This window comes from Anopheles bellator, chromosome 2 (genome assembly GCF_943735745.2).
Source record: "Anopheles bellator chromosome 2, idAnoBellAS_SP24_06.2, whole genome shotgun sequence".
Taxonomy (NCBI): domain Eukaryota; kingdom Metazoa; phylum Arthropoda; class Insecta; order Diptera; family Culicidae; genus Anopheles; species Anopheles bellator.
Window position 1 is genome coordinate 23,097,875 of NC_071286.1, and position 21,391 is coordinate 23,119,265.

The 21,391-nt window shown below is 51.3% G+C and overlaps 1 protein-coding gene across 1 annotated transcript; it reads right to left on the reverse strand.

Annotated features, from left to right (window-relative positions):
- Positions 1-8,959: 8,959 nt before the first annotated feature.
- Positions 8,960-18,500, reverse strand: LOC131207198 (mucin-19-like). Its single transcript, XM_058199810.1, has 7 exons — positions 15,822-18,500; positions 14,899-15,710; positions 13,414-13,528; positions 12,643-13,293; positions 12,358-12,516; positions 11,916-12,147; positions 8,960-9,129 (listed from the first exon to the last, which is right to left on the reverse strand). The coding sequence occupies exons 1-7, from the start codon at positions 18,498-18,500 to the stop codon at positions 8,960-8,962; spliced, it is 4,818 nt and encodes a 1,605-aa protein (XP_058055793.1).
- Between the last annotated feature and the right edge of the window lie 2,891 nt (positions 18,501-21,391).

Genomic DNA, 21,391 nt, shown 5'->3' on the forward strand with positions numbered 1-21,391 from the left:
TTAAGCAAAATGGAAGGCAAAAAGTGCAACGATTAAGTTAAGTTTAAAAGTAAATTAAAAACGAAAACTAGCACATTTCGAGAGGCGAATAACCAGAGAAAGCCGTTCCCGAAGCAAACCGGAGCGAGAGAGCGAGTATGAAACCTAATGAACATAAAAATGAAGCTAATCGCTACCACCTTGCTGTTCCGCAGGGTCCTTCTCGAACGTGCCCATGCGCTCGTGCCATGACAGTTTAAACTGCAGCTCACTAGCGCCAACTGATTTGCATAGTTTTGGCTCCGAACGGAACCGAATCGGACCGAGACGCCCCGAAAACATCTGACCCTCGGCGGAGCTGGTGACGATAACTGCCGCCCGGTGCAGCACCTAGAGAAAGAGAAATTCCACTTTATGGCTGCAGAGCGCTCCTGATACGAACGAACACACACAGTGGCGGGGTCTGCGTTTGCGGGACACGCGAGGCAGGAAAAACCAACTTTAGCACCGCGGGGAAGATACTTAACCCCGGTGAAGTTTGCCGACAAAAAGGCGAACGGCGCGCAATGGCATCGCCGTCGTAACTCATCGCCGCTTCTTGTGCATCGCACCGCATTTTTTCGGCTCCCGGGAACGACAGCGGGCATCGGGTGCCGTAAGTCGCGGTATTTCCCTGGAACCAGAGAAGCCAGGGCAGCACCACATGTAAACCCTATTTTCCTTCCTCACACTCTCTGGACCGGTGCTTTCATCGTGGCTTGGCGTGTACCTTGCGCCAACCGGGAGCTGGGAGCGACGGGTGCCGCTACACACCCTTTCTCTCCGTGGCCTGGAGAGGGAGTTCACAGTTTATTCGATTGGCCTTTGATATTTCAATTCGCGTAAATGCTTGACTGGCCCTACCAGATGGCGCGCAGGGCAAACGACGTCCAGAGGGGGAGGCGCAGAGAATGCGGGTTGGGTTTCAGTGACAGTGACAGTTACGACCGATTGATGACGTTTGCGAAGCACCCAGCCGTGGGAGTACCAGCGCCGCTGGGACGATGAAACGTTAGCCTGGCGGAGCACCATGACCAATCCTCCACGGGAAGCAGGCGGCTGACGAGCGGTCTGCGACTGATGGCAGCTTTCACATTCGTGCACGACGTCGACGGACAAAACTCATTACAAAGCGAAGTTACCAGTTACCGACGAGAAGGAAAAGGCGGGTGTCCAGCACCACCAGCCCCAAACGCGGTTCGGGTCTCGAGGGGCAAAGGCAAAGTAATGTGGAACGATCTGGGACGCCGGTCTGTGATGGGGCGAGCACTGCAGGCACAAGGGCAGGACCTGGTGAAAGTTTCATTTGAAGAATGTTCGAACGGTGGGAGGATGATTGAGGCGTCGTGGAGTTGAATGTCATCAGCGGAAGATATTAAACTGGCGCAGTAGGTCCGTGTCGGGGTCCGCGGTGATAAAATGGGGCCGCAAGTGTTGGGATACTATGCACAAACGGTCCTCCTTACTGCCCAGCCTTATTATGCTTCACACTAGGAGGACTGGCTGGATCATAGTTTCAATTCGTAACGCTCGAATATTTCATCTTATGTACTTTTCCATCTCAAGTCCATCCGCGGGGGACATCCGCTATCGATTTTCGGTCTACCCACCTCGCGCACTAGTGTGGCCTAAAAATATGCTTCCCGTTAACAAAAGTTCACTCTACAACACACACAGCATTATGGCCCCCAAGCGTGAAACGTCACTTCCGGTACGTTACGCTTGGGTCCCTTCTTAAACACCGGCTCGTCGGCTAATCCCGATTCCGGCGCGACGAGGATGGCAAGGCGCACGCACGCACGCAACATCATTTATCATTCTCAAAAAATTTCCACCCGAAAAGCGCCGGTTTTTCCGGGAAAGTGGCAAAGTGGAAAACTTCACCTTGCTATCCGCCCGCCCCGGGGAAGGAGTGCTTTCGTGTGGCCCACTCGAGAAACTTTCGGCCCCGTGCCTCAGACGGCCGGGAACCGACCGTGGGTGGTTTTTGGCGGGGAGAAAAGTTACCGAACGTAATCTCCGGTAGCCACTCCTGGTGGTGGTGGGCTGTGTAACGTCGCGTCGGCATTACAACAATGTTGTTTATGTTCATCAGTATGTGCCTAACTTGCTCCTTGGTCACGCTTCTCCGATTTCACTCGCTGCTTAGTTCTTTAATTTTAATGCTTTGTCTATGTTGGCTCGAGTTTCTACTCGAGATTCTTATGTGCTTTGTTCTTCTTTGCAGGCGTTCATACCATAATTCTTCCTGATTTATTAAAGTCAAGCTAAGTCTATGTTTCTCACCTCAAATCTGTTGTTTCCAGTTGTTCTTTAATAGTAAGTTATAATTGTTGGAAAGATATTTCTATGCCTTTTCCAATGTTTAGAGCATAATAAACATGCCCAGTGATTGACTTACAGCACATTTTACGGTGCAAATATCGCAACCGCAATATCGAAACAAGAAGCATTTGAGAGCAAATCTCAACATCGTCGGAGAAAAGCAATAAAGAATTTGCACGGATTCATCATAGACCGAGCGTGTTCAAAAGTTCCTCGAAACCCGGCGCGGCAGACGCACGATTACTCAGTGCCGGCGGAGTTCGGAGAAAACGGCATAACCCACACCGTGCGCCCGGAACAAGATTATCGTCTTAGACGAGCGGGCGCTCTCTGCTGGCTTCGATTAAATCACGCCGCCAAAGAACGGCGAATCAAGACGGCAGCCTTAGAGCATCTTGCGTTTACCAGATTGCAGGCGGTTCGCCGAAAGCATCTTCAGCGCAGCGAATGTTTTGCTCTTAACCGGGTAAGATGATTAAATATGCTGACGTTCCCCCGATTACCGAGCGGACAAGAATTTCTTGATCCGATGGAACGGTTACCTGTTGTGGCAATAAGCTAACCGTGAATCTTGGAGTATTTAAAAGCGAATTCATTTACAATAAACGTGACAAACAATCGCCGTTCAACCTTCAAACAAATGCCTCCCAGGCGCCTTTCACCATAGCCTTTAGTCTATCAAATGCAGCTCACAAAAACTCGACGCGTGGTTTCGTAAAATACACAAAAAATCACAACAACGATCGGTGGTCTACTTTTATGGCACACTTTATGGACCCAGCCGCCAAAACGTTCCCAACCGGTGATAAGCGATCTAAAGTTGGGCAAATTGTTCTCTCAACACACACCCGAAAAAAAAACCATGTGGCCAAACTATCTCACGCACCGAACGGGTTCGCGGTGAAACAATCGAAATCAAACTTTATGGCAACAACGCCGATGATGGAAGAGGAAACTCAAATAAGGTGCAAAATCCGGGAACTGCCCTAATGGAGGCAGTAAAATTTACAACAACTCCGATCTAATCACCGCGGTTCGATCTTCGGTAGCCAACGGTGGCCCAGAGAGAGAGAGAGAAAGCGAGAGAGCGAGAGTACTATGCTTTGCGTCCTGTGACTTTTGCTAAATTATGCCCGTTCATGCAAAGCACCATTTTTATTTATCCACCTAACACGGCTGGCGATAGCGATCGTGTCAAACTCCGGAACCACGCACGTGGGGGCTTCCCCACCGGTGAGTTGTAGCATTATTCTTTTCGTCACCGTGGTGGGAAACATTAACCGAAACACGCAACACGCCTCAAAGGGTGTGCCGAGAGAACGTACGAAGCCGACGGTTATTAGTTGTACGTTTATGAACCATTTAAATACTCTAATTTAATTGCGTCTTGCGATAAGGTAAATGCAAACGAACGTGTTTTTATGCAACGAGTAATCGAAAAAGGGTAAACATTTCACAGAAAGAAACTATTGTGAAATCGGGTAGCTTGATATGTAAATGTTGCTAAATGCGTAAATATTTGTTTGCCATGTTCATTCATACTATGCCATTCATCTAGTTTGACGAAAGCCAACACACAGGACGTAAAAGTAATCATAACTTCGTTATCTTACGGTTTCGACTAATCTGCTACAACTTTCATGATAGTACTTTTAGAAATTTCTTTGGAAATAAATTAACGATCTTCTAGTCAGTTTACAATTTCAGGCCAATCTATCCACCTAAAGTATTCCCAAAATAAAGTGAATGTTTAAGTGTTTGAATGTCTAATGTTGAAAATGGAACCATCAACTCCGACGATTTAGAAGCAATCGAAAACGGCAGTCGCCGGCTCGAGTAGTTTTCATTAAATTCCCTTTAAGTAGATTAGAAAAAGGTCCAAAAACCGGGAACAACCGATGGGTGGAACCAGTGCTTCGTCGATGAGAAAAACCTCCGTCTGGTCTTCGATGATGAAATCTAAGCCCCGCAGAGGAAACAACCGAATTGGAAGGTTTTTGTCAACTCTTTGGCAACGGACGACGCGTTTGAGCAATGCTGTTGCTGTCCATACACCACAGCCACGAAATTCGTTGCAGTTTCCATGCTGCGACCGCTGACCGCTCGGATCGTCAGCACTGACAGGCGGCTACTGCGGCGTGATCATCAGCCAGATCGGCTCTGTCGGCCATCAAACGGTTTCGGCCAGGCAAATTCGAGCGCCCCACACTGCGTGCTTGTGTAAACAAAGTGTCAAAAGTCAACTCGCTCGCTGTCAATCGAATTTCGACTTTCAATGTCGCACTACCGGTGCTGCTGCTGCTGATGGTGTTGAAGGTGCAATCCGTTTCAACTCGCTCCACAGTCCGCCATTCCAGGGCCGATTGATCGATGGACCGAATGATGCGGGCCATTTTTTCTCGCTCAAACGTAGTGCGATGCGTATCGTCGTAACGCGCAAATTGAAATATCAACATCGTTTCATCATCCGGGAGCCCTGTCTCTCGTCCGGAAGCAAAGGCCTCGATGACGGATTACAGTTTTCCATCCCATTGGGACCAAACAGCTAGCACAACGAAAAGGATACCGTCCAGCCGAAAGGGGATTAACGGGCGCTCGCGCAAGGATTAAAGGACGGACAAATAATTAAATACCGATAATGAACGGGCGGCGCATAGCGGCGATTGCGCGGCCTTTTCACTGTTAATTGAACACCATTTTCACTTCTCAATATCGCGTTACGGTGCTACCATTGAGTTTTATGTACCAAAAAAAAAGGAACACTTTTAGGACCTTTTGGACTCCGCAATTAATCTTTTGTACCGTGATTTCGGAGAAAAAACAAATAAAGACGAGCGGGTCAAACGACAAACGACGGAGCAGAATAAAAGAGCTTCCAATTAACATTTCACATTACACACAAATTTACGTAGAGTCCGAAACGGGACCTTCAAAAGTTGCTTCCGTGTCGCATCAGCGAACGCGTCACCACGTTTTGAGGCCATCATTATTGCCCGCCGGTTTGTTCGCTCGTTATGCCTTCGACCCATTTCTAATCGCTTCACGGTGGGCGAAAAGCCAATAGGGCGACCGAAGGAAAATCGCTGGCCCCGGGAAAAACTCGGAAGGCGCACAAAATATCGACGTTTAAATCATTACCGTGACTAATATCGTTTCCGGTCTGGTTGCCGTTCCGGAACGTGGCGCTACGCGGAACAAACGTCCTTACGGTTCGTTCTCCACTTTCTGGAGGAAAAACAAGGACATCCGATGCGTGCGTGCTTCGTACTCGATTTTCCACCGTTCCCGATACGCGATTGGGGAACCATGGTCCGGGCACGGTCCCCGGCGCCACCGGAAAGGATGAAAACGGACCAAGTCTAGTGCTCGGTTCTGGGGTATTTTCTTTCCTTCCCATTCACCACGATCGGTTTCCACCCGGGCAGAAGCTTTCCGCGGACGATTCGTTTTGTCCCGCCGCGAGCCAACGGTCACCGATCCCGGAACTGGACCACCGGAAAGCGGACCTATTGTTTGGGGACCGTCCTTTTCTTGGCCAAGACCGTCGGGGGCTCATTTTTCTTCCCCAACCGAACGTTAACTCTTGCCACGCGCCATCCGACGGGTGGCGGCCGGCCGGCCACAACAAACCAATTTATTGTGCACATCCGGTCCGGGTTTGTTTCGTTGCTCGTTTGCTGCCCAACGAGAGAGAGAGAGAAACGCCTGCCGTCGTCGAGTGACATTTTATCATCGGGTTTTCCAAGGGGCCACTTTTTCTTTCCATCGACCGGGCAAAAACGCTCGTCGCGAACGGGTGTAGCGCAAGAGACGAGAAAAAGCTCATTCAGCGCCGCATAACCGAAGGACTTGCCGTTCGAAAGGCATCATCATCAGCACCATCGCCGGCGCCTAAAGCGAAAGTGAGTCATCCCGCGCTGACCGAGGCGGCCGACAGATTAAAGGACTCCACCGGAAGGACCTTTTCCTCGTGCTCCACTCGAACTCCAGGCACACACACACACAAACGCGCGGGCACAAAAAAAGGCTCCGAAGGATAAAAAGTTTGCCGCGGTTCGCGCGGCGCGCTTAAGCCTTGGGAGGTTTATGCACATAAATGGTTTGTTTGTTATCATGCCGACCCACAGCCGCACACAGAGCCAATGAATTAAATGTGTTGCGGGTGTGGGACGCGTGCAGCCGGAAGCAACTCGGTCATCCGACATCCGGTCCGGTGGCAGGGACGATGGCCCGTGGCCACACTTGGAGCACGCTGCACGGACGGCGGTGTGGAATTTATGCCGGTCAGCTGGCCGAGCGAGCCGCCTTCCGGTGGCTGCATCGAAGCAGCATATTGTGACACCGATCCCGGATGACCGGTCGCCCACGCCCACCCAGGTCGATCCACCCCTCGACACCAAATCGAGGGCCCGGTAGCCGGTTGTTTTCTTTGAGCCGCTTTTCGTACCCTTCTTGTTTCGTCCCTTTTTGTCCTGCGCCCGCTTTTGTTGGGCACCGGAACAATGGCGACACGAGCAGGGCACGAGATTCCCGGAAGCCAGCGCCGGATGGATAACCACTATTTTAATTTCATTGGTTTCGATTGCTTCCGCCGGTCCGTCCGCCCGGCAGGCGAGGTGTTCTTAATGGGGGCCACTTGAGCGGCGCCAGCGGCGGTGCTGAGTTCCCCACTGTCTTTTTATGCAAATCGTAAAATGGTAGCATACTTTTTTCGAATACACACATAACTGTTTATTTAAATTGGAACATAATTCAGGCCATTGGATTGGGCCTTACGGTTGCGGATCCGTTACCAATTGAGCTACTGAAATTGTTAAAATAACGATAACCATAGCCATAACCATTGGGTATTTCGATACAAACAACTTAAAGTAAGTCGGCGTTCAAATAAAATGCTCGAAAACAGATCGAATAAAACTTATAGCTTTCTGCAACATTACAACTTAATTAGTTACACTACTTTGTGGAAGTCTGAGATGATTTATGATAAACAGATGAATAGATTTTGTAATGAAGTAAACGTATACCACAACTAGTTCAGGATAGAACGTTTTACCACATACAGTGACTTTCAAACTTCAAACCGAATGTCCTTAACTTAAATATTCTCCGTTTTATCAACATGGTGGTTTCAAGTAATATTGATACCGTATACTTTTAAAGACATTTTTAATTCTTAAGCTTTCACGACTGTCGGGGAATCATAAATGAGCAGCTTTCAACTGTAAAGTTCCCGTATGAAACGAATGATTTCTTCCGTTTATGAACACCAAAAAAAAACCGTAACGCTTGTGCGCATCAATTAAGCACCTGCCAACCAATTTCATTGGAATGCGTCAACCTATCAAACACGGTTTCAGGACGTCGTTCGGTGAACGAAAAATCGCACAACACAGACCGACCGACCCACGCACCAGCGTCACAACAGAAAGGTAACGGCTGGGAAAACATTTTCATTTCCTCGCCAAAAAAGAACAAACAACTTTCCTGCTTCATAGCAGCAGCAGCAGCAGCAGTAACAGCATCACACAAACTTACGCGTGCGTCACAAACATGGCAGAGGAAAGCCCGGTGTGGCCCCCGATGGTTTGTGGCATAATAAACTGCACAACGTTTGTACTATCCATTATATTTAATTGCTCCCAGAATATGATGGTTTTCCAAGTGTACGGCCCTCTCCTCGGAACGGTTTGGGCCCTGGGAAATGGTCCGTTACCTCAGCCCCGGGAGATCTGCACGACGCGGTGCGATAAATGAAACGGATCGTACAACCTTGACGCCAAGGCCAGGACCACTAACCACCGTCCGACCGACAGGACAACATTGCGAGGAAAATATTCAGCATTATAATTAACGATAATGGACGAAATACAATTCGTTCGGTCCGGTCCGAAAGTGGTCCGCGTGAAGTTCGGATCGTGAAACGAGACCACTGTTGATTGGCCAACGATATCCCCAATCGGATTCGAGACGGTCCGGGAGACGGAGCTTCGGTAAAATATTACATTTCACCTGCCAAATCGCTCTAGTGCCACGTCACAGGCCGTAACTCTACGTGCGTTAGAAGTTCGGCAACGGAGACCAAATATGTTGGTGCACTATTTATCAGCGCAGGGACCGGAACGCCCTCGGTGGTTTCGATGGGAAAGTCATTAGGTTTTTCGCCCAAAACGAAGCCCCCGAAATCATTAGCAATCGATGGCCGGCCGGATTGGTAATGGGACGCACTCGTTGGGAGTCACACTGGAATGATGTATTGGATACGTGGTGCTTCACCGACCGACCGAATCGGGATTGGAATGGGGAAACCAAAACATTGCAGCGTGATTTTGAAATCATTCACACAGGGCGCGTAGATCCGATTGAGAACCACAAGCCGACGGCTGGAACAGGGAACTAACAGAAGCATTAGCCATCAAAACACACCACCATCACACCACGACCGGAGATAATCCGTTCACACCCTCAGCGTGGGACGATGGATGACCGTCCCTCCGAAAGCCGACGGATGCAACAAACGATGCGCCCGGGAGGACGGCACCAAAGGCGGCTCAGATCGCATCGCCCGACAGCATAAACATGCAGCATAATGCACCTTTTTTCACGGTCCCTTTGCTCACCGTGTGGTGCGGTACGTACCTGGACTATCGTGCGGCAACGGGGCACAGAAGGCGCTCGAGCTTCCGGAGGACGACGTTGGTGGTGGGTAGAAGGACGGGCGCGGTGGACCGAGCAACGGGGAGTCGCACTGGGCCGGTGGCACGAACAGCGGCGGCGTTGATAAACCTGTTTGGGCGGCAATAAATAAAAACCGAAATTTTAATTGATTACTCGTCACTCCATTTAGACCGCCGACGGGTTTTGGGCGGTTTTAGAGGGTACCTTTTATTACTAAAGTCAGTATTTGTGTAAGCAGTATAACTACATTAATTCAAGCTGCATTCTAACGCAATACAACTTCGATACTTTACGTGAATCCTAATCAAATGTACCCAAATTCTTACCAACTAGCCAACAAGAGAAGCTGTGATTACCAGTGTTGAGCAGAAACACATTTTATTTTAATTAATTTTATATCGCAACCCCACAACCTGTGTATCTGTGTGTGTGGCTGGTAAAGAGTCCTGGGAGGCGGTAGCAAACTGGTCCGGGGCCGGACAAGGACGAACACGACCGGCCAGGCCACTATCTGGCTTCAGGAATCGAGCGCGCTAGTTGAATGTTTGCACATCGAACCGTCTCACCGTCGGACAGGGCGCGCTTTTTGTGTACGTGTGCATTCCCAGCTCCGGCTGTACGTGTGCTGTGGACACGGGTGGGTCCCGAATCGGCGTAACCGGAACCCGTGTTTCTGCACAACGAACGCCATCGTATCGGGGGCGAAAGGCTCACCAAACCGAACTGAAAATGGTCCTCATCCTACCGATTCGCTCGCCTAGGCTGTCCTGGTGCCTGGTGACTGCAACCGGTTGCAGTCACCACATGCTACACATTGCCCGGATGCATCTGATATATCAATCCCGGCCGAGCCCAGCGAGAAGGTGACATCGACTCGCCAAGATTCAATTCGTGCGAGCGAACGCGCCCTCCAGGCAATGCTTCATCATATGTGGAGCGTCGCCGTCACCATGATCGATCGATTCCGGCTTCAAAATCAATAACGGGGCACATCGTCAACCCCGAGCACGGTGTTAGCGATAGCGTTCACACCTTTCGAACGTGCCGGAGTTTTCGAAAGTGCTACTCAATTAAACTTCACGATGCAAAACATTCCATATTTTCTTAACTATTCATGAATGGTGTTTAACGATCCTATATGTGACAGGTTCAAGAACTATGCTTATGAGAGGCCTATCCAGTCGATATCACGGCAGATGTCATCGGAATGCTACTCAAAACGGTAGCCACTACGTTGCTCTTGATTTGCGAAACTTTAAACTTGCCCGCAGTCGAACGCGGCGCTACCAACGCTTCATAACTGTTATTAGGGCGCCACTCCGGGCGGCACTTAACAACTTCATTCGATCTCAAGCGCTGTCACGTTAGCCATCCCAGCCGACGGCGACGACGCGGGCGACAACTGGTAATTTCCGAAAAAGAAATGTTCACTCACTCGTCTCCAATCCAATTACATGCCTGTGACACTGCAAATTATTCCCCGGCATACGGGGCTTTTTGCTCGCGGCGCACGCGGCGAACCTGGGGTAGGCCACCGGTGCACGAGGACACCACAAAACAAGCAGCGGGTTAATATTTCATCGGCACCAATCATACTCCGTTCCGCATTCCGGGACGACGGGCCGGGTGCCCTCTGCTGTGTGTCGCACGGTGCGGCGGTTCGGGTTTTGTGGCCATTAATTATTCGGAGCTCCACCGAGTCCTGCCGTGGGCCGCCCATGGGCGGCAGCGCTAAGCAGTGTCGAGGACATTAGAGTAAATGTTTGTGGCCGCTAAACAGCGAACAGGCACACACACGTGGTGGTTGGCCCCGCGGTAGCTTCTACCGGCACACGGCACAACGACGCACGTCTTCGAACGTGGAGCAGCGACTGGTTGCAGCTTTCTCGTTGTTTATCTTTCCGTAAGAATTTTTATTATGCACTTCAGATGTCTAGCACGGGCTACATAGAAGTAGTGACTTCCTCTTTATCCTGCACAAGGGCTATCGGAACTGAGGAAAACAAATGGTAGCTGTAGTGTATACTTTTACAAAAGTCTGCACTAAGAAACATGTCAACGAGTTGCTTCAATATTGACCTCGAGACATGTGTAAATATAAACGTTGTAAAAACCAGCTCTCTTTTGTTGGTTGGCTGGAGGATGCTTGCCGAAACTAGGTTAGCATGTATAAAGATAAAAAAAATTGACGTTCACAAAGAAAATAGCCTATTGAACGCCTTCTATTGAGCTCCGATTAGAACTGCAAAACCATAATCAAATGCAAAGCTGCGCCTCACTGTGAGATGACCGATCAAACATGGACCTATTACAACACCCCGACAGCAAGTCGGTAGTCCACGGTCAGTGGATCTCACTCATAGGCTGATCCAGAGAAATGTTGATAATAGTGTTAGCATAGGAAAGGCCAAACACATTGGAAAACGCTCAACCTAACCCAAAAAGCCGTTGCCTAACAATGCGACAGGTCTACCACTGCACACAAAACCTCGCCACCTTCGCTGCTTCGAAAATGCTTATCACTAATAGTAACGGCGATGGTGGCTAGATAATCGTTTCTTGGTCAGTTTCACGAATAGATTCTTGGTGTTGTTACTTGCAAACCACAACATTCTGTTTGTTGCGTATTTCGACAACCCAATGCCATTTGGGACTTGAGTTCGTGCGGGGAAGTCTCCGCTTTTCGAGAAATTTTTGAGAACGATGACGATGACCTTGAAAGATTCAACTCGAATCTTCACACAAAGATATGCTAAAAGGTTGCATTTATTGCAGCATTCCGGATCGCGCGGAAAGCACGCACCAATGAGACGACCAACGTACTTCATTCATTAGCCTTCCCTCAGAGCGACGGAACAGGCTTTAAATAAGGAAAATCTCCCCACGGAACTTACTTTGATCGTTCGGTGGGCGCATACTGGAGAGGGCCGACAGCGGAGTGTAGGACTTGGGCGGGGCACCATCACCCGGGCGTACCAGCCGCTCCTCGGTGACACTCTGCTGTACGCGGTACTGCATCTTGCAGTACGCTTCCTGGTTGGTGCCGAGCGTGGAATTAACGTACACGCCGGTAATCGTGACTTCCGTGTCCTGCGCGATAACCAAATTGCTCGACACCGGTCGCGGCTAAAACAGAGAGAGAGATAGAGAAAGAGAGAGACAGGTGAGCGATGAAGAGGAAGCAGATAAGCGACGGAATTGAAAACTGAAGCCACGGGAAGCTAGGACCTCGCGAAGAAGACGCGAGAACGTTTAATCGTCCAGTCGCCGGTGCTCCAGGCGAACGGCTCGCGATCTTATCATTCGGTGGCGGGTTTTTGCAACGTCCGTTCTTACCTCTTCGATTTCACGCTTCACCTCCATCGGATCGTCCTTGCGATCGCGCATCGGCTCCGTCTTGATGACCACTTTCTTCTTCTTGGCCAGCACTTCTTGCTGCTGCTGCTGCTGCTGTTGGTGGTGATGCGCAGCGGCGGACGACGACGACGTCGAGGGCTGCATCGACGACGACGCCAACGCCGACGGATCGCAGCAACCGCCCAGCGAGAGGTCCACCTGTTTGTAGTCCGGTGGGGACGGCAGTGGCGGCGCCGCCGATGGCACAGCTGCCCCTGCCTTGACTTCCTCCACGTTCGCCGGTGGTGGCTCCTTAGCGGCCGCTTCCTTCTTTTCTCTAGCGTCGGCCGCTGCGGCAGCGGCAGCGGCGGCGGCCGTTGCCAACGCTGCTGCCTTCGCCGCATCCTTTTGATCCTTCTGTTCCTTGGCCTTCTTCGACTTGGGCGCCTTCTCGGCGGCCGAACACTCGGAGTCGCTCGAGTCGGTGTTGCGGTAGAGGGTGCGCTGCACTTCGTAGGTGGCCGCCAGCATGGCGGTCGCATTGAGGCTCGCCATCCGCTTCTTGCCGATATACTCCGTGTAGTCGGTGACCCCCTCGTTCGCGGCCCGCTCCACCTTCGGCTCTCGTTTGCGCTTCTTCGCACCATCATCTTTCGATTTGGCCGCCGCCGTGGTGGCCGCCTTCTCCGAGCCCGTCGATGACTCGGAACTGGCCGCCCCGTCATCCTGCCGCTCTGTGTCCGTCAACAGCGCCTTCAGTTCCTTCTTGATCTTCTTCACAGGCGGCTTCGGGGGTGCCTTTTCCGGCTTTTCGTTGCCGGCTGCCTTGTCTTTATCCTTCTCCTGTTTGGCCAGCGCCGCCTGCTTCGCCTTGCTCTTGCGAGCCGCGGCCTTCTTCCTTAGTTTCCGCTTGCGGGTCGGATCCGTGTCCTTGCCCTGTTTGCGAACGGAGATTCAAAAAACATCGCAATCAGTAATGAAGTGAAAGGATACAAACTTTTTTGTGTTGAGAAACTTGCGGAAAGTTTGGGAAGGAAGCGTATGGGAGCGACTTACCTGGGCGTAGGTTTCGTCACTGTCCGGCAGTTGCTCGATGTCCGACTCCATGCTGGACGCGTCCGGGTCCCAGTGTTTCCCGGCTCCGCGCAATCCCGGGACGCACCGTAACGTTCTGAGGAGGATATAATTTAAAACCCCGATTTAGAACAATCCATTAACCATGTGAGGAACCAATCCTAAATAAATCTAAATAAATTCTATAACAATTCGGACTGCATCTTCGGAGCTTTCTTTAGTAACCTATTAATCTTATCTGTCTACTCTTCTTATTGCGCATTAATTAATATCAATATTGTTAGAACCGACAGAACCATAGTAAGTACCAACTTAAAGTTTTGGCACTTCACTGTTGGGGTTTAAACCTACATTTCGAACTTAACAACCGATAAATCAGATTAGCCACGGAAGAAAACATCTGATTTTGTCCTGAAATACGTAAATTAAATTTAAATGACAAATTCTACTTTCTTCAAAATATGTGCTAACTACACATATCTGCCCTTTCTCTAGCTTTTTGTGGATTTCATGTAAAAAAAATGTCCCTAACCCTAACGGAAGCAAATCGTATTTCAAGACATGTTTCGCTACATTTTCGTAAGAATAGAAGCACTGCCTAGCAAGGGGGTCTAAATTCTGCTGTCTCAGCGATCTAAAGTCTGCTGCGTTGGCAAATAACCAATGATGGCCTTTTAAGGCTCAAAAGCTTCGACATGTTCAAAGCTCGCAAAGTATGTTCACGTTATTGGAAAGTTAAATTCTTGAGCATTTTCTAGTAAGCTTGGCTGTGGATTTCTGCACAACATGCAGGTTTATGCTTTGAAAATGATAAAATGAAGCTGAAATCAGTTGAAAAGACGAGTTTCTAATTTTCAGATTCTTATGGGAATGTTTTTCCACGAGCCAGATAAATGAGCATCGAAATAGCTCACAGAAAACTTTATTCACATCTCTAAAGATATGGTAATAAATATAAATAATTCCGTGGCATTCCATAGCACATTTTGGATAATGTGCCTCGATTAAAGCTTGTGTTCCTGCGGTAAATCATCATTGTACTAAACTAGTTTCACGTGAATCACTTAAATAAGTCCAAAAGGCGCATAATCCATAACTTATTCGTTGTCAATTTTGAGTGATTGGATTCAAATAAAGGACAAACCTCTTCGGAATCTACTTCTTTGTCGCCACCCTATGTTCCGCCATTTGCTTGTTCGATCCTTCAGCAACCCTTCTCCAAAATCCTATCGACAAAACCTCAAAGGCCTCCCGAAACGGATCAACGGATAAATTAGCGGACTATACCAATTTGGTGCTTCAACTTCGGTTCGGTTTCAATCCCCAAAAAAGGGACCCGACGCAACCCATCGGCCGACGGAAACGATAATCGGTTCCGAAAACTGCCAAAATGGCCGCAACAGCGCGTGTCGGTTCGCGTGGGTTCCCGCCGTTAATTAACGATGGCATCAAGAGGACGGAACTTACCTCGTCACAACCGGTTCCTCTTCGGACGAGTCGCTTTCCGGGTCGCTCGCCGGTTCCTTCTTGGCCGGTTCCACCTTCACGCTCACCTTCGTTCCCTTCGGTTCAGCCGCCCGCTCGCTGGCGGCTGGCGGCTCCGACTTTCGCTCCTGCTTCACACCGGCCCCCTTCCGGTCCGACGGCGCGGTGCCGCCTTTGCCGACGTCCTGGTCTTCGCTGGCCCCATCGCCACCGGACAGGCGGCCCCCGTCTCCGTCGCCCCCTTCGGCGCTCTCGTCGTCGCAGATGCGCTCCTTCTTTATGCGCTCCCCGTCCTTGGTGATCGTTCGGATGACCCGCGATCCGCTCGACTGGCGGACCATCAGGCTGGCGTCGAACGCGGGCCGCTCGTTCTCGTACAGACAGTGTACCTTGGCAATCGCATTCAGCGACGCCACCCGGTGCCGCTTCGGTCCGGACCAGAACCCGTACAGCTTCAGGTTGCGCTTCTTGGCCGACTGGCGCTTCTTGGCGATCCGGGTCCGCACGGTGTCGCCGGACGAACATCCGTCCGAGTCTTCCTCGTCCTCCTCGTCGTCCTCCTCATCCTCCTGCTCCTCACCATCCTCATCTTCCGCATCGTCACCCGGGTCGCCCTCTTCGTCCTCGTTGTCGGACGAACGGGACTCCCGCGTCTCATGTTTCACCCTTCTCGGGGGCGCTTTTTTCTTCACCTTCGCCTCCGGCACCACCAAGTTGTCCAGTGGGCGACCATCTTCCGCATCCGAGCCGGAGGACGGCGAGCAGGACGAACCACTGCGGAGCTCCTTTTTCGGCTTCGGCGCCACCGACGACGACGGAAGCGTTTCGGACCGTTTCTTCTGCTTCTTCGTCGTCGGCTGCTTCGATGCATTTTCGTCCGCCATCTGCCGCTCATCGGCACTAGCTTCCGCCTCCTGGGGCTTGGCCTCCACTGCATCCTGCCCCCGCGGTGGCTCCTTGGGCTTGGCCGGGTCATCCGCCGGCTGGGAGATATCCTCGCGCGACGATTGGCACAGGTCGACGGACGATTTGCGCTTGAAGCTCGGCTTTCCCGCCTTGACCGGGGCCTCGATTTCGCTCTCGGAGTCGTCAAAGTCGTACACGTCCTTCTTCTCCGGTGCCTTCCGCTGGTCTGCCTTCGCGCCCTGCGTCCCACATCCACCGGGCACGGGTTTCGCTCCTTTACCGGGCGGGTTCGGGTTCTTCCGGACGTACGGACGTTTGGCTGCTTTAGCACCGGAACCGCCCGCTTTCAGCAGTCCGGCTAGGATGGGACCAGCGGCGGCAGCAGCAGCAGCAGTGGCGACAGGAGCTCCATTTGGTTTGCTCGGAACCACCTCCGGTTCCACCGTGGCGGAGTGCGTCTCCGGTTGCTTGGTCGGTCCGATGGACTGGGTCTTCGCCTGAAGCTGTTTCAGTGGCACATCGTCGTCGTTCTCCGTCGAGGATCGGTCCCGGTGGGTGGACTGTGCTATGGTCGGTGCCAACGATGTTCCACCACTAGCGGGCACCGTTGGAGGCTCCTGAGATTTTTGAGATTCCATTGAGATTTTCACGGGCGTGGTGATGGCCACTTCCGAAGGTTCGCTTCGTGCGGGCTCCTCCACTGGTATCGGATCATTCCCGTCCGCGGGTTTGGGGCTGGATTCGTTTTGCACCGTGGGCTCGGCCACGGTTGACGGCTTAGCAGTTCCTTTCGGTTCCGTCTTCGCCTTGCCGGCCGCCGTTGTCTTGCCACCGCCACCGGAAGCCTTCGATTTGCCGGTCGCTGCCGGTTTCGGTTTCGCCGCCTTCGCCGCAGGAGGCTTCTTTTCGCCGGCCGGTTTCGGTTTCTTCACGTACTTCCGCTTGGCCGGCGACGTCGGCGGTTGCTCCTTAAACGTAACCTCTTTCTTCTCCCCGCCACCCTTCTTCTTTTCGCCTGCCCCTTTCGATGATCCGGTGTCCTTCTTAAGGGCCGGCTTGCGAGCCGGCTTCGGTTCGGCTGGTTTCTTGGTGCCGCCACCCGCCGGTGTCGACACCTTCACTTCCGCACCTTTCCCCTGGGCAACGCCGGAAGTGGAATCGTTCCTCTTATCAGCTTGCTCCCCGGTGTCCTTCTTCGCACCACCGGCGCCACCGGTGTCGCTATCTTCCCGCTCGAGCGCTTTCACGATGCTATCGATCTGAATCTGGACCGCGGCGTTCTTCTCCTCGTGATCTTCGTGCTCCACCGAGCTGCCCCGCCCGGCCTCAAAACTAACCTGTTTGGTGACACCCGAATCCCCCGAGGCTGACTTGCGTTGTTCCGTGAGCCCCTTCTCGCTGGTGGCCGCCTTTTTCTGCTGCTGCGACTGCTGCTTCGTCTCCGGGGTCTTCTTTTGGGACTTTGAGCTTCTCGGGGTGGCCGCCGCCTTACCTTTGCCAGCCCCTTCCGCGGTTGGCTGTGGCCCGGGAGGAGTTTTTTCTTCCCCCTTGCGACCACCCCCCTTCGGAGCCTTACCCTTCACCGGCGGGGGCTTATCTTCGTCCAGCTTGATCGTGACGGATTTTTTCACCTTTCCACCGGAAGTCGCTTCCTTGTGGGGCTTTTCGTCAGCGTCCCCGGGCGTCCCCACGGTCGGCCCGTCCTCCGTGGTCAACGATGGTTTCCTGCCCGAAGCACCCATCGTTCCCGGGCTCAAGTGCGAGTCCGTGCCGTATTTGGCGTGGGCCACCGTGGTACGCGACTTCGTCTTCACCATCTCGCTGATGGACGGATTGACCGACTCGTCCGCCAGCAGGTACGCGGCATCAATCTGGTGCAGCGTCTTGTCCGACACGCCGAGATTCTTCAGCTCCTTCTGGATCTTCTTCTCCTTCTCGCGCAACCGATCAGCAGCCGGTGACGCCAGATCCGGTGGGCCACCCGATTTGGCCGCAGGACCCGCCGCCGCGGACTGACCAGCTGCAGACTGTCTCCGCTGTTTGCCACTGTCCGTCGGCGTGGCCGTCTTCTTCGCCGACCCCGCTGCGGTCTTCGCCGGCGTTGTCTTCTTCTTCGGATCACCAGGTGAGCTGACGGACGGATCGATAGCTTTCGCGCTCTTCGACGCCTTCGCCGTCTTTCCACCACCGGTCGCGGTGGTAGCTGCGGATTTCGATGATGTCACCACTTCCGGTCCACCGCTAACCTGCGGTTGCTGCGCTGGTTCGCCCATTGGAGGGTGAAACGTTTTCGCCACAATCGCCATGGAGCCACCGCTCGATTTCGATTTATTCGATTGCGTGCTGGAACCTCCCGTTACCGGTCCGGCCACCGGTTGAGTGGTGGTTGGAAGTTTCTCTGACAATTTGGCACCGGCCCCAGCGGCGCCGGCCGTCGGTTCCGTCGAGGACGCTTCTTTGGCTTTTGATTGAAGACGTTTCACCGGTTTCTTGGCGGTGGACGGCGTAGCAGTAACCGGTGTGGAGGTGGGCGTCGCGGTGGCCACCACGCTTCCCGGTACCGTTGCCGTTGTTCCCGTGTCTGCAGCGGCGGTCGTTGCCGCTGGCGTACCGGGCGCCGATACGGCACCACTCTGGGACTGCTTCCTGTCCGCCGACTGTTGCTTCTTGGGCTTCATCGTGCAGGCGCGTACCGGGACTTCTTCCTTTCGGCAACTTTACGCTGGGTCTCCTTCAGCTTCGGAACGGGCTCTGACGGGATCCTGCAAAAAAGGAGAGCACAAAAAAGCGAGATTGCAACAAAATTAAAAAGAAATTCGATTTGGCCCCAACTAGCTTCGGTGATTGATTGTTTCTTTGCTTTACTTCGGTTCACGGCTGTTTTTGTGACCCGCTCGGATGCAGACTGACAGCGGGAAAGAAAATATTTCGTTAAGAAGATCAACAAGATTCACGAGATAAAGCAGGGTGGCGGCGGCGTGTGCCGCGATTGCCGGCGCACGTCATGAATAGTAATGGATCTACACGGTTTTTGCTGCTTCCGGCACGCCATTCCGGTCACGGGTGAAATAGTATTTTGTTTTACGGATTAAGCAAAAAAGGGACCATTCTTAGGGGACTTTGCGATCAGCGCCCAAAAAACGACCACTTTTCCATAACTGGTCCAATGGTAAGCCAGAACACTGATAACCAGGATGGAACACTGATAACTAAGTGTTCTGGATTTAATGTTTTAGTTCCCCTAAAGTGATTTAATGCCAAGAATGTGATCTTTCAAAATTTCCATTTTACTTGAAAGTAATTAGGAATTGAAGAACTTGAATTAGAAATTGAAGAACACAAAACGTTGTGCGATATCCATGTTCAGTATCCATTAATAATATTTTGGTCATATAGGTAACCAGGCCCGGCTATACTAGCCGTCACCTGTCGAAGTAAGTCAGGCTCTGTTTGGACAGTAATCTGCATCGAATCATGGCTTCCAAACGCTCAAACATTTCGAGTTTATCAGCAAATACATGAGAACAAACACAGTTCCATTCTCCTCCTCACCCAAAGGCGAACTATTTCGAAAGGTGGTCAGTTTCGAATTCCTCAAATGGCTTTGCCGTTTGGTTTGCTGCAATCAATGGTTACAAACTAATTGCTACACGAATGAATGCTCTTACTAAACGAAGATAAATACTTTGTGGCTAATTTGTTACTCATTGTAAGCATTCCTCCCTATGTCGTATCGCAATGATGATCGCCAAGTTTGCTGAAGGACTTGATTGAATCACTTACGCAAACAGGCAACCTTGAAATCGTTTCGCAGCCAGTAAAATATCTTACGTCGGTAGGAAACACCAAACGAAATTTATCCGACATCCCTGGAAGCCACCCAACCACATCCACTGCATTTCAACGATTAACGATTCCAGCGCTGGCAAAGCCACCACGCCCGGTGGCGCCGAGTGCGGCGTTCGTTTTGTCCTTTACGAGCTGAAAAATTGCCAACATTCCGCGGTTAGAGCCGAATATCGTATCGTGCGCTACGATTATCGCCGGTGAGCGAATGCTTAAGCTTCCGCCGTTTATGCGATTAGCTGCTGGCCACATTAAGCGCCACCAGCAATGTGGCCAACATTCTTCACAACTTCACAACAGCTGGCCGAAGTTGGTGGTACGGGTTCGTGATTTCTGATAAGCAGCCCAATTAAACGCCCAATCATCGCCCGCCCAAACCGAAGAGAGAAAGAGAGGGAGCGAGAGAACTCAGTGCGGCGGCTTCACTTTCGGAATTTGATTAATGAATGATTTATGAGAATGTGGTGAAAAATCACTGCCATTAGTGTGGGGTTGGCGATAAAATTCAGCTGATTAATTTTTGATGCGCGAGGGCGCGCGCTCCTGCGAACACCAACTTAACGGGCGCCAAATCATAGGTCGGAATCAGAAAAGTGCAAAATCCTAAGCGGGTTAAGGCGGCTAGTTTGAACACACGCAACGTGATACGGAATTAATCAACCGCACTGCCAGGTGCCTCGACGGACGGACGCCAACGGGAAGTGATTTATTTCGGGTCATCCACTGACCCGCAGTACTTCGGCGGTTGCTGTAGTGTGACCAGGTTGGGATGGAAACTCCCGCGGGGCTGGGGTTGATTGTCAGCTGCCAGCCAAGCGAACAAGGAGGTGGTGCCAAACGCTAAGAAGAACCCACCAATTTTCCGCTAGCTTCACGGAGCACCGGTAGCTCATAGTTATCAAATTAAACAAATAGTCGCCGCACCGGGGAAAACAGCCAGTACGCCCCACTGGCCAATAGACCGCACTGAAGAAGAAAATGTCGGTTGTACAGTTCGTCGACGTCGATACCATCCCTCATTTTTCATCCCCTTGCAAACGGTACCCCCAGCGGAGTTGTGCTAACGTCTCGGGCGTGAAAAAGGTCGAGAAGTCGACGAATTGACTGAATTTCTGCTGCGCCATTAATAATAACACAAAAACATCGCGAATGACAATGAAATAAAAAACTCAAGTCAAGAACAATAAAAAAAAATTCTAAACACAGAATTGAAAACTGGAAAATGAAAGAAGATAATGTGAACAACTCTATGAAAACAATCCAAAACTCAAAGCATGTTACAAAACAATAGTAAAACATAGAATTAAAGCATTAAAACCGAAAAACTGATAAAACCGACCAATAGCAAAAACACATAACAAGAAACTCTAAAAACCGACCGGGAAGTTTACATTCCTCTTCGGACGTATGGCTCAAGCCAGTTACGCTAAGTGTAAAGTTCGAAGAAAACGTACCACCACACGTCAAGTAGCTTTACTGCTAGGTGGCTCACCGACAGCAACGCTTTCGTCCTTGCCCTCGTTCGGCGGAGGGTATAAAAATAGGGAACAACAGACACGCCCCTCGGCAGCACACTAAGGATAACGTATAACCAGAGTTCCCGGTCGACGGGAGCAACGATAATTAAAACCGCAACAAGATCATTAATTGCGCGATACTGGCAATTATTCAATTTTGTGCATTTTGTAGACACATAATCGGCCGGCGGCCCACGTCCAGGCGT